Here is a 12,755-nt window from a genome sequence, read left to right on the forward strand (position 1 = left end):
GTTTTCCCGGCGAGGATCTGGCCTCCCCCGCAGTGTTCAGTCCCGGAGCCGCTGATGGAGTCGCGATGGCTCCTTTCCCCGACGAGGTGGATGTTTTTACCGGGCCACACTGGCGCATGAAGCAGCTGGTGGAGCTCTACAGCGAGAAGGTTCGTGTCAGACCTGTTTTATCCCTCATTTCACCAATTAAAGTAGTTTTTAGCGGTCCGACGATGTGTTTGTTTGAGGAGAGCTAACGTTAGTGTTAGCCAAACGGCTAATAGACAGAGAACAGAGTTTATTATAAACGTCTGATAACGATCTGATCTCAGATCAGCACAGATACGCTATCTTTATCTATATATGTTGTTAAGATTTTAACCCATTCTGACCATGTGAGCTTATAGCCAGAGTATGAGAGGTTAATGTCAATGTCTGATCTCAGATCTGTACGAAAACAGACTTCATTAAATGTAATATAAACACAATAATAAGCCGATGTTGCATTTATTGTGAATGTCTGATCACATGTCTGATCTCAGATATGTAAAAACACTCTATTTTGTATTGAATAATACTACTACTAACAATATAAACACCCAGACACCACGTGAGATGTGGAAATATGCTGCGTCTGATTAAAAACAATACTTTTTTTGATCTTTGTATATTGATTTCCTAACACAACATTAACTTCTAAACGCATCTTAACCCTTGTAATCTGTGTTAAACATCCACACAGATGTGAATTACACCACATTCAGTGTATCTGATCTATAATCAGATCATTTCTATATTGAAAACACACTTTAAATGCACTTTATACGCTTCGTTGATGAATGTATTTGACTTTAAACTCATTTATAAACCTCTGAAATTGAGATGTGAGGTGTTAAAGTGAGATGGTTTATTAGTCTGATTCAGTCAGATTACTGTCATTTATTCTGAACAGGTTTGCATGGAGATTATGAAGATTTTAATGGTTTCAGTGGGTGTGTGTGTAGCTTCAGTTCAGCCCATGTTCAGCCAAGTCACACACAATGCTTATGTAAGACACAAATGTGTGTGTGTTTGCTGTGTCAGTAGTTTGTTGTGTTTCGTGCATCTACACACTCATCTGAACTCGTTTAACATTTGACACACATCCAGCGTTATATAACACTAATGCTATGAGTTTTTAATGACCGACGTGTGTTTTCAATCTTTCAGATATGATCATATTTGTGCGAGGGACCGCCATCCTAACATTTAAAAGCCAGCTATATATTTATATGTATTAAGACGTAATTTATACTGGGGAAAATGAATGTTATAAATATGTGTAAAATAGTATTTGTTAAATATTTAGTTTAAAATGGTACATTATTATTTTATTTATTTCCCAGTTCACTATAGTACTGCACTGCTGTGTATTATTTATATAAATCGTTTTTTATTTTGTGTTAATTTTAATAATTTGTATATTTTTATCAGTTTATTTTATTAGTTACTTAGATCTTATTTTATTATAATTTATTTAAATAAATAATTTATTTATTTTAGTTATTTATTATCCATGGACCTCAGTTTGAAAACCTCTGATCTAGAAAGGACTATGACCAATATTTTTTTAATCGTTCAATTTATTGATGCCATGAGTCGTACATGAAATCTCTGTGTCATATTCTCCGAATCGAAATATTATCTGATTTATAGGCCTGACCAGTGTTATTTTAGTGGCATTGATATATTATAGTTTTTGATAATATTTAGTTTTATACTTTCCTTTTTTAGTTTAATTTGAGTTAAAGTTTGAGTAATTTTGTGTTTTTAACTTTTTGTCATTTATTATTATTTTTTTAAATGTCTGCATTGTTTTTATTAATTTTAGTTTTAGTTATTTTAGTACTTCAACTTAAACTTTCGGGAGAGAACGCAAAACTTTCAGGAAAGAACGCAAAACGTTCGGGAACGAACGCAGAACTTTTGGGAACTTTCGGGAGAGAGCGCAAAACTTTCAGGAACGAACAGAACTTTCGGGAGAGAACACAAAACTTTCGGGAGAGAACACAAAACGTTTGGGAACGAACGCAGAACTTTCGGGAGAGAACGCAAAACTTTCGGGAACGAACACAGAACTTTCAAGAGAGAACACAAAACTTTCGGGAAAGAACACAGAACTTTCGGGAGAGAACACAAAACTTTCGGGAACGAACACAGAACTTTCAGGAGAGAACACAAAACTTTCGGGAAAGAACACAGAACTTTCGGGAGAGAACGCAAAACTTTCATGAAAGAACGCAAAACTTTCGGGAATGAACGCAGAACTTTCGGGAGAGAATGCAAAACTTTCGGGAATGAACAGAACTTTCGGGAGAGAACAAAACTTTCAGGAAAGAACGCAAAACTTTCGGGAATGAACGCAGAACTTTTGGGAACTTTCGGGAGAGAATACAAAACTTTCGGGAACGAACAGAACTTTCGGGAGAGAACACAAAACTTTCAGGAAAGAACGCAAAACTTTCAGGAAAGAACGCAAAACTTTCGGGAATGAACGCAGAACTTTTGGGAACTTTCGGGAGAGAATACGAAACTTTCGGGAACGAACAGAACTTTCGGGAGAGAACGCAAAACTTTCAGGAAAGAACGCAAAACTTTCGGGAATAAACTCAGAACTTTTGGGAACTTTAGGGAGAGAATGCAAAACTTTCGGGAACGAACACAACTTTTGGGAACTTTCGGGAGAGAACACAAAACTTTCGGGAACGAACACAACTTTCGGGAACTTTCGAGAGAGAACGCAAAACTTTCAGGAAAGAACGCAAAACTTTCGGGAACTTTCGAGAGAGAACGCAAAACTTTCGGGAACGAACAGAACTTTTGGGAACTTTCGAGAGAGAACGAAAAACTTTCAGGAAAGAACACAAAACTTTCGGGAGAGAACGCAAAACTTTCGGGAACTTTCGAGAGAGAACACAAAACTTTCGGGAACGAACACAACTTTCGGGAACTTTCGAGAGAGAACACAAAACTTTCGGGAACGAACACAACTTTCGGGAACTTTCGAGAGAGAACGCAAAACTTTCAGGAAAGAACGCAAAACTTTCGGGAACTTTCGAGAGAGAACGCAAAACTTTCAGGAAAGAACGCAAAACTTTCGGGAACGAACAGAACTTTTGGGAACTTTCGAGAGAGAACGAAAAACTTTCAGGAAAGAACACAAAACTTTCGGGAGAGAACGCAAAACTTTCTCAAGCGAACGCAAAAGCTTTGAAATATATTTTTCCTCCCATACCATATTTTTTCCACCATCATGTTCCTTTTGGGGCAAATATATTATTTATATATTTTTTAATACATTTTATTTTATTTCAGTCAATGTTTTTTGTTAAATGTTTAAGTTTTTTTTTATGGTTTTACTTTTCATTTCTTTTTTTTTTGTACGATAAAAACCTTGGGGCTGACTGATATATCACTCTGATAGAGATATATACTCTTTTATATGTAACTGATGTAGTTTCTTGTTTACATTAATGCATCAGTAACTCTTCAGTCCTGGATGTTTCATTTCGTGTGTTTTCCCCCCACAGCTTTCCAAGACGAACTTCTCCAACAACAGGGATTTCCGCTCCTTTCTGCAGTCGCTCCTCGCCACCTTTAAGGAGTTCAAGATGCACGAGCAGATCGAGAACAAATGCATCATCGAACTTCTGCAGGAACGCAGTCAGATGGTCTATCATGTCCACGCCGACAACAAGCTCTCCGAGATGCTGTCGCTGTTTGAGAAGGGGCTGCGCAGCGTCAAGGTGTGTGTGTGTGTGTGTCTTATGTTTGATTGCTGCAGCAGAAATTACACACTATATATTTTTTTCAATTAAATTAATGTACTATGTTTTAGTTCGATAATGTTTTTTATTTCATATTTAGTATTTTTAGGGAATTTTATGGTACTAAATTATATTTACGCTGAATTTATAATCCATTTATTCACTTTTTGAGCATAGACCTGAAAATTACATTTCCAACTTAAACTGTGGTAAATCCTGAATGCTTTAGAGCGACAGACTGAAGTTTGATCTCTGTTCAAAGACGACACTTGGCAGATTATTGCTGAAGTGAAAAAAGTTTAAAAAAGTGAACTTTAAAAAACGAACAGAATTTTACATTTATTATGAAAAATGTGCAAAAATACTATTTTCAATTTTTACATGAAATATATGTTCAAAATCACGTTTTACTCTAAAACTGCAAGAAAATCTAAACAAGTCGTGTTTAAAATTTGATATCTCAGAAAATGATCTTCAGTGAGAGTGTGTTCGGCTGCAGTACCAAACGCTTCCACTAGAGGAAATACGTCTCATTCATTTCCAATGTGCGAAAACACAAGTGTGACTGTTTCTTTCAGGACCATTTAACCTGTTCAAATCATGTCCATGATTTTTTTGTGTGTGTGTGTGTGTTCACACAGCAAGTGCCAAAACCTTTACCAAGTTTCGTACCATTCCGATAAAGTAAAAAAAAAAAAAGTAAATTTTTTCGGTCAGAAATGACGCAGAGCCCCAGAGGGTTAAAGAGGCTTTATATAGTTGAAGAGTTCAGATGCAAAAGCCTCTAAGTGCCATCTGAAATTTTCTTCTAGAATGATCATTTTTATAAAGCTTGTATATTTAAGTGAAGTAATTTCACTTAAATGACAATTAATAGGTAATTTGCACTGCCATTTAAGTGAAATTATTGAACTTAAATATACGAGCTTGATAAAAATGATCATTCTAGAAGAAAATTTCAGATGGCACTTAGAGGCTTTTGCATCTGAACTCTTCAGTTGTTATAGACCTTGTGTAGCCCCGCCCCTTTTCAGCGCTGCGCTCGTTGTCTTTTGACTTCCGGTCTGTATTTTCACAGCGATCTTGCGTATTTATGAATGAACGGCTCGTTTTAAAATCTTTCTGGTCTACTGACATTTGTTAAGACATCTGCTTTAAACATTACAGTCCTCATGATAACTTTCGGTTAAAGGAGAACTCCGGTCAATTTTAACATTGAGCTCATTTTTTTGTACATTTGGAGTGCTGTCAGTACAGAGAACAACGACAAAAATCGGTGTTGCCTACACAGTTATTCTATTTTTAAAATTTGCACCCTGTTGACTTCAATGGGGCAAGTTTTAAACCTGCTTTTAGCCTCTTAACATCCTTGATGTGTCATTACAAGTGCACAGAAAATGTGAGTGATTCCTTTAGAGTGAACACTCGGCAATCGACTACTTTGGACTTCAACCGAAAACAGGATGTAAACACAGGTATTTGCGCTGGCTTAAATAACATCATTTTTATACATATCTTTCACATCTACTGCAGTCAGACTCACTCGTGTTCACTCAGAAGGAATCACTCACATGGCTGGGCACTTGTAATGACACATCAAGGATGTTAAGAGGCTAAAAGCAGGTTTAAAACTTGCCCCATTGAAGTCAACAGGGTGCAAATTTTAAAAATAGAATAACTCTGTGTAGGCAACACCGATTTTTGTCTTTGTTCTCTGTATTGACAGCACTCCAAATGTACAAAAAATGAGCTCAATGTTAAAATTGACCGGAGTTCTCCTTTAAGGTCTATAGAGTTAAGTGAACTACAGCTGCACTCGTAACACACAAGAGACTGACCGTGATTCAACACACTGATGTTTGGCACGTTCACACTCGTCTTGTGAAACTGAACACTGCTGATCACTGATGATGTCATGGACACTCGTGGTCAGACCGAGCGACCGTCAGCCGTGACGTGACAGAGACCAGACAAAACGTGTTATGTGACTCTGTTTACGTATTTTAACAAAACCTCATTCAATCATCCAAAATAGACAAAGTCCAAACTTGCCAAATATTGGGGAATTTTCCACTTGATTATTTACGGGCCGTTGGGAAATCCTGCTCTGAGTTCCTGTCCGGAAAATGGAAAGAATGAAGATCTTGAGTTTATAATAACTTCAGTTATTAGATTCATTCTCATGTAAATGACTACATCAAACCTATTTTAGTATCATTGAGATGCTATTATAATTTTTATTAATATTTTAATATAATAATATTTTATAATATTTTTTCCAGTTTAATTTGAATTTTAGTTGAAACTAGTCATGTTTTTGATATTTTTTTAAATAGTTCTGTGTGGTTTTTATACATTTTAATTTTTGTACATTAAGTAACCTTAATAAAAATAAATGTATTATAAATAATAAATAGTATATTTAATTTTTTTTTTCAGTTAACGTTCATTTTATTTCAAGTAATTAATTTTTTTTTATGGTTTTAGTTCTAGTTAACAATAATAACCCTGCATCAAACTAAAAACTAAAAAAACTGTATATATTCATAACAACAAATATCAAAAACCAGAGGTAAATAGCATGCAAATGTATGTGTAATATGTATTCATGCATATATGCGTGTGTATGTGAATGTGTAGACATTTATGAATATTTATGAAGTGCATGTAGAGAAGATATTGATATAAACAGTATAAAAAAAACAGTATGAAATACATATAATCTATGAAGAAAAACAGTTACAAAGTAACAATGAAATGGTCTTTTAAGCATCTTTCATGTTACAGAAGAACATGTTAATTAAGCTGAGTGTCTGAATCATCTGTCAGTCGCAGCACAGACTCGTTTGTCGTGGCTTTTGTAGTCTCGTAATCGTGACACAGCATAATGATCTGCAGCGGAAACGCCTTGTGTCGGGTTTCAGGAGAAATGTGTTGAGCAAACTGACTCATTAAGAAATCAATAGTCCTTTTAAAAGACGCCTTATTTACGCCCTTTCACAAATTCTTGATGTTGTGCTCTACTAGAACAGGTTTTCCTGCTGTAATGTTGATTCTCCTCATATTCTCCATTGTTGCGGCTCCTCTCTTCCCAGTCTGTCAGTAACGCTCTGTTTACTTCCTGTCTCTATGAAGCTCCTCCTTCTGAAAAGCACACTGTGCTCTGATTGGTCAGCTGGAGCAGTGTGTTGTGATTGGTCGAGCGCTTTGAGTGTGTTTGGGAAATGTCCCGTCCCTTCCCATAACCACCAGTTTAACACACTACTAACTAACTCAACCAGGCCCCGCCCCTTTATTCTGCGCATTAATTATTATTATGAGGAATATTGTGACGTGTTCGTTCCCGGAAGAAACTCAAGACTACAATGGAGGCGTTTCAGGAGTTCAGAAACACTGACACTGATATAGAGGATAACTCACTTTTCATGCTCAGACATGTTATTTTTCACCGTGGTGTTGTTTCAGAGCGAGTACGAGCAGCTGAATTACGCGCAGCAGCTGAAGGAGAGGCTGGAGGCGTTCACTCAGGATTTCCTTCCTCACATGAAAGAGGAAGAGGAGGTGAGACTCATTTTTACAAGTACTGGGCGACAATTAATCGTGATTAATCGCATCCAAATTAAAAGTTTTTGTTTACATAATATATGTGTGTGTACTGTGTATAATTATTTTGTATATATAAATGCACACACATGCTTGTGTATATTTAAGAAAAATGTGTTATTTATACATAATATATTTATTTATAATATAAATTATGTGTGTGTGTCTATATATATATATATATATTAGTATTATATATAATTACTTAAATATATACATGCATATGTGTGTATTTATATAAACAAAATAATTATACACAGTACACACATATTGATGCGATTAATCGTTGAAGCACTATTTTTAACATTCAACATCATACTGATACTACAGCATTGTCAGATCTTTTCATTAATTTTTAGCATTTACAGACTCACACATTTTTTCAATAAGATCAAAGACGCATCAGATACTAAAATTGATCAGGTTTAATGAGGTCCTTTGATTTTTATTTTATTTTATAAAGTATATCCTAAGATTTAAAGGAATACTCCACCGTCTTTTCATATTAAACTATGTTATTCCCTTAACTAAGGCGAGTTGATACATACCTCTCTCGTCTCAGTGCGTGCACTCAATCGCTCTGGCGCGCGGCGAAACTGTTCACTCAGTTCATTCAATATGGGCCAAGCAGAGAAGCTACCAAACGCCTCCACGTTTTCCCTATTTAAATACAGTTACTCGCGTAGTGTAACTCGACCTAGGACGGTGACACAAAACAAAACGTTGCGCTTTTCTAAGCGTGTAAAATGGATAACTATATTGTATGGCGGAATACCATAGCAAGTGCTTGTAAGCACTTCGTCTTGGCGGAGTAATATCTTCACCAGAGGGAGCGGGGGCCGGTGAGAGGATTTTTCACGAGTGAAGATATCACCCCGCCAAGTCGAAGTGCTCATAAGCACTTGCTATGGTATTCCGCCATACAATATAGTTATCCATTTTACACGCTTAGAAAAGCGCAACGTTTTGTTTTGTGTCACCGTCCTAGGTCGAGTTACACTACGCGAGTAACTGTATTTAAATAGGGAAAACGTGGAGGCGTTTGGTAGCTTCTCTGCTTGGCCCGTATTGAATGAACTGAGTGAACAGTTTCGCCGCGCGCCAGAGCGATTGAGTGCACGCACTGAGACGAGAGAGGTATGTATCAACTCGTCTTAGTTAAGGGAATAACATAGTTTAATATGAAAAGACGGTGGAGTATTCCTTTAATTAATAATCCAACCTTTCAATAAATATTAAATTTTGTTAGAAATGCATTAGTCGTGTTTGTGTATTTTTATTTTTTTTATAAACACCTTACCATTCAAAAGTTTGGGGTCTGTAATTTACTTATTTTTTTCATTTTTGAAGTCTTCTGCTCACAAAGGCTGCATTTATTTGATTAAAAATACATTAAAATTGTGAAATATTATTACAATTAAAAATTTTCTATGTGAATATATAGTAACTTGTAATTTATTCCTGTGATCAAAGCTGATTTTTCAGCAAATAAAACCTTTAAATATATAAAATTGAATTTTGCAATGGCATTCCTGCAGATCCATAATGCAGAATTTAAAGTGCATTATTTTAACCTTAAATTTGCATTCGTCCCGTCAGATGTGTGGTCTCTCTCTGTGTCCGTCTGATGTGTTGTGCGTTCTCAGGTGTATCAGCCCATGCTGATGGAGTACTTCACGTACGAGGAGCTGAAGGCCATCAAGCGTCAGGTGATGCTGCAACACTGCAATAATCCGTCCTGGAGCTCCGCCGCCGCCGACGTGCTGAAGGGCCTGAACCTCTGGAGTCAAGCTGAGGAGCTGCACAAGGCCTTCAAATACTCCGACCACGAGAAGACCGAAGACGGTGAGTCCCTAATCAAAATTTTGATGATTAATCGACTACTCAGATAATTTATCAGGTGAATAATAGCATTTAGGTGTTCAAGTAATCGGTCGATTATTTTGACGATTAATCGAGTACTCTGGTAATTTAACAAGTGAACAATGGCCTTTTGGTGTTCAAGTAATCGGATGATTATTTGGATGATTAATCGAGTACTCTGGTAATTTAACAAGTGAACAATGGCCTTTTGGTGTTCAAGTAATCGGATGATTATTTGGACGATTAATCGAGTACTCAGATAATTTAACAAGTGAACAATGGCCTTTTGGTGGTCAAGTAATCTATTAATCGAGTACTCAGATAATTTAACAAGTGGATAAATAGCCTTTTGGTGGTCAAGTAATCTATAAATCGAGTACTCAGATAATTTAACAAGTGAATAAATAGCCTTTAGGTGTTCAAGTAATCTGTTAATCGAGTACTCAGATAATTTAACAAGTGAAAAATAGCCTTTAGGTGTTCAAGTAATCTGTTAATCGAGTACTCAGATAATTTAACAAGTGAAAAATAGCCTTTAGGTGTTCAAGTAATCTGTTAATCGAGCACTCAGATAATTTAACAAGTGAAAAATAGTCTTTTGGTGGTCAAGTAATCTATTAATCGAGTACTCAGATAATTTAACAAGTGAACAATGGCCTTTTGGTGGTCAAGTAATCTATTAAGCGAGTACTCAGATAATTTAACAAGTGAATAAATAGCGTTTTGGTGGTCAAGTAATCTATTAATCGATTACTCAGATAATTTATCAAGTGAACAATGGCCTTTTGATGGTCAAGTAATCTATTAATCGAGTACTCAGATAATTTAACAAGTGAACAATGGCCTTTTGATGATCAAGTAATCTATTAATCGAGTACTCAGATAATTTAACAAGTGAATAAATAGCCTTTAGGTGTTCAAGTAATCTGTTAATCGAGTACTCAGATAATTTAACAAGTGAATAAATAGCCTTTTGGTGGTCAAGTAATCTGTTAATCGAGTACTCAGATAATTTAACAAGTGAATAAATAGCCTTTAGGTGTTCAAGTAATCTGTTAATCGAGTACTCAGATAATTTAACAAGTGAATAAATGGCCTTTAGGTGTTCAAGTAATCGGATGATTATTTTGACGATTAATCGGGTACTCAGATAATTTAACAAGTGAACAATAGCCAATAGCCTGGAACCCCGAACAAGCAGCACATGCAGAGAGTGAGTTTGTGTGGAGCAGCATTTACTGTGAACGGAGCCGCTCGGAGAAACGCGTAACCTCCGATGTGAATAATTAACGTTCGGCGCGGCGCTTCACTCTGAAACATGCATGTATTTATTTAACTGAATCGCAGCCTTTGGTGATTTCACAATATACTATGATTTTTAAATGGTTTATATATCGTGCAGTCTTTGAAAACGGTCTAAAGAAATGCCATAAAATGAGCGATATCGCCTGTCCTTTTACGGTGGGGTTGGAAGAAGCACGGGAGTAAAGAATAAAGATATAAAAATATATAGAAAGTATAGAAAGTATAAAAATATAATGTATAAAAAAGATTCTATAGTCTTCCTTAGGAAATTATATTATATTATATGATAAACACTTAATTATTAGTCTTCACAGCAATAAAGTAAACATATGGGCCTGTTTTATTTAAATTATTATAATTATTTCAATCTTTATTTTTGATAAATTTTTATTATTATATTATGTATGACTTCATGTAAAATTGCTTATACTCTCAGTATTACTATTATTTATAGTCATATTTATATATAATCTCATCATTTTGGGTCAATCTGTGCAGCCCTTCAAACAAGCACAGCAAATTTTATTTATTAGATATTATTAGTTTAGAATGAATTTATTTTTATTCATTAATTTTATATTTGATAGTGTGTGTGTGTGTTTACTAATAATATAATATAATATAATATAATATATGTAAGATTTATAATTTATTTTATTTAGTTCTCTTTTTTTATTCAGTTGAAATTTTTTTTTTGTGTGTTTTCACAGTGTTTTTACTCATGAAAGTTTTCAATAAATGCAGAAATTAAGACAGCCATAAATATAAGTGGTGTATTTTTCAGTTATACTGTTTAATAATTTTGTTTTGGTATTATTATTATTATTATTATTATTATTGTTGTTTTTCTTAAATACTTAATTTTTATTTTACATTGAAGTATCACAATAGTAATAGAATACACACCCAAAAAGGGACAATTTTAACATGCTATATAAAAATATCTGTTGAGTACCGGTATATTGAGCTAAAACTTCACACACACACACACACACACACACACACACACACACACACACACACACACACACACACACACACACACACACACACACACACACCCTGGGAACATCAGAGACTGATTTTACATCCTGTGAAAAGGGCATTAAACCACTCCTGTGAAAAGGGCATTAAACCACTCCTGTGAAAAGGGCATTAAACCACTCCTTAAGCAAAGAGTATAGAAGGCAAGAGGTGAAACTCTGATGCTCTTTTGGTAACAGCCACTAGGTGGCGCGTCGGTAGCGCGGCCGCCATTTTGGAGTGAAAACGCCAACTGGACAACAGCACAGATACACAGAAACAGACAGAATGACGACGAAAGCGAAGTCAAAGTGCAATAAAAGAATGCAAAATTAAGTCATCAGTACATTTGGACACCTACAGCCTCTGTCTTATAGCCTATGTGTTTTATGTTATCAGTTGTGGAATCCAACCATTCAGTAGGTCATTTTTAGCCTATTTTATTGAGTATTTCCATTTTGTGCAACTTTACACATGTACTATTACTATTATTAGTTACTATTACTCCACTAGGTCTGAAATGTAAGGTATATATAGTGTCTGTTATCCCATAATTGGCTTTTTTTTTTTACATAATTGTGCGTTAGCGGACTGTTTATTCTCACTGATATAAGACATACTGCAGAAACAGTTTACTGTCAAGCTGTTAATTCCTGTTATTTATTGTCCAACATAACACAACATATGAAATTAAATTAGTGTTAATGATGCTAATACTTGAACTTCAAAGAATTCCAACCCAAACTGACAGAGCAAAGGTTTTGTGAAAAAAAAAGAGGTAGACTTAATCATAAAGTCTGTCAAACAAACTGTTAATGGTCACTAGTCTAGTGATTGTACGCTATTCTGTGTTGTCATCATTCAGCCTACTTATTTTTTTTTAATATTGCCATAGCGATAGCGGGAAGCTAGTGGACTGCCGACTCGCTATCACCCCAAAATGGCGGAAGCGAAGCGCTGGTGTTGCAATGGAACGTTCTGTTTGGCTTTCACTTCTTGCCAATATAAGTTCTTTGCCTTAAGTGACTTAGACTTGTCTATGATCTTATTGTTTTTGGTTGCGTCATCTTTATCAGATGACCTTTGACCTCTTAGGCCAGGCATTGCCCGTGTTACTGTAGCACTGGATTTCTCAACTTCCTTCCGCATTGAAGTCTGATGCAAACCTGAAGTTTC

The 12,755-nt window shown here is 35.5% G+C and overlaps 1 protein-coding gene across 6 annotated transcripts in view; it reads left to right on the plus strand.

The window, feature by feature from the left end:
• Positions 1-12,755, plus strand: part of fbxl5 (F-box and leucine-rich repeat protein 5) — a 26,315-nt gene continuing 13,560 nt past the window's right edge. For all 6 annotated transcript variants that reach the window (XM_079848290.1, XM_079848287.1, XM_079848291.1 and 3 more), the window contains exons 1-4: positions 1-149; positions 3,549-3,764; positions 7,251-7,346; positions 9,035-9,233. In XM_079848290.1, coding sequence (XP_079704416.1) covers positions 66-149; positions 3,549-3,764; positions 7,251-7,346; positions 9,035-9,233 — 595 coding nt within the window. In that variant the 5' untranslated portion in view covers positions 1-65. The remainder of the gene's footprint in view (positions 150-3,548; positions 3,765-7,250; positions 7,347-9,034; positions 9,234-12,755) is intronic.

This window comes from Squalius cephalus (assembly GCF_949319135.1).
Source record: "Squalius cephalus genome assembly, chromosome: 18".
In the NCBI taxonomy this organism is placed as follows: domain Eukaryota; kingdom Metazoa; phylum Chordata; class Actinopteri; order Cypriniformes; family Leuciscidae; genus Squalius; species Squalius cephalus.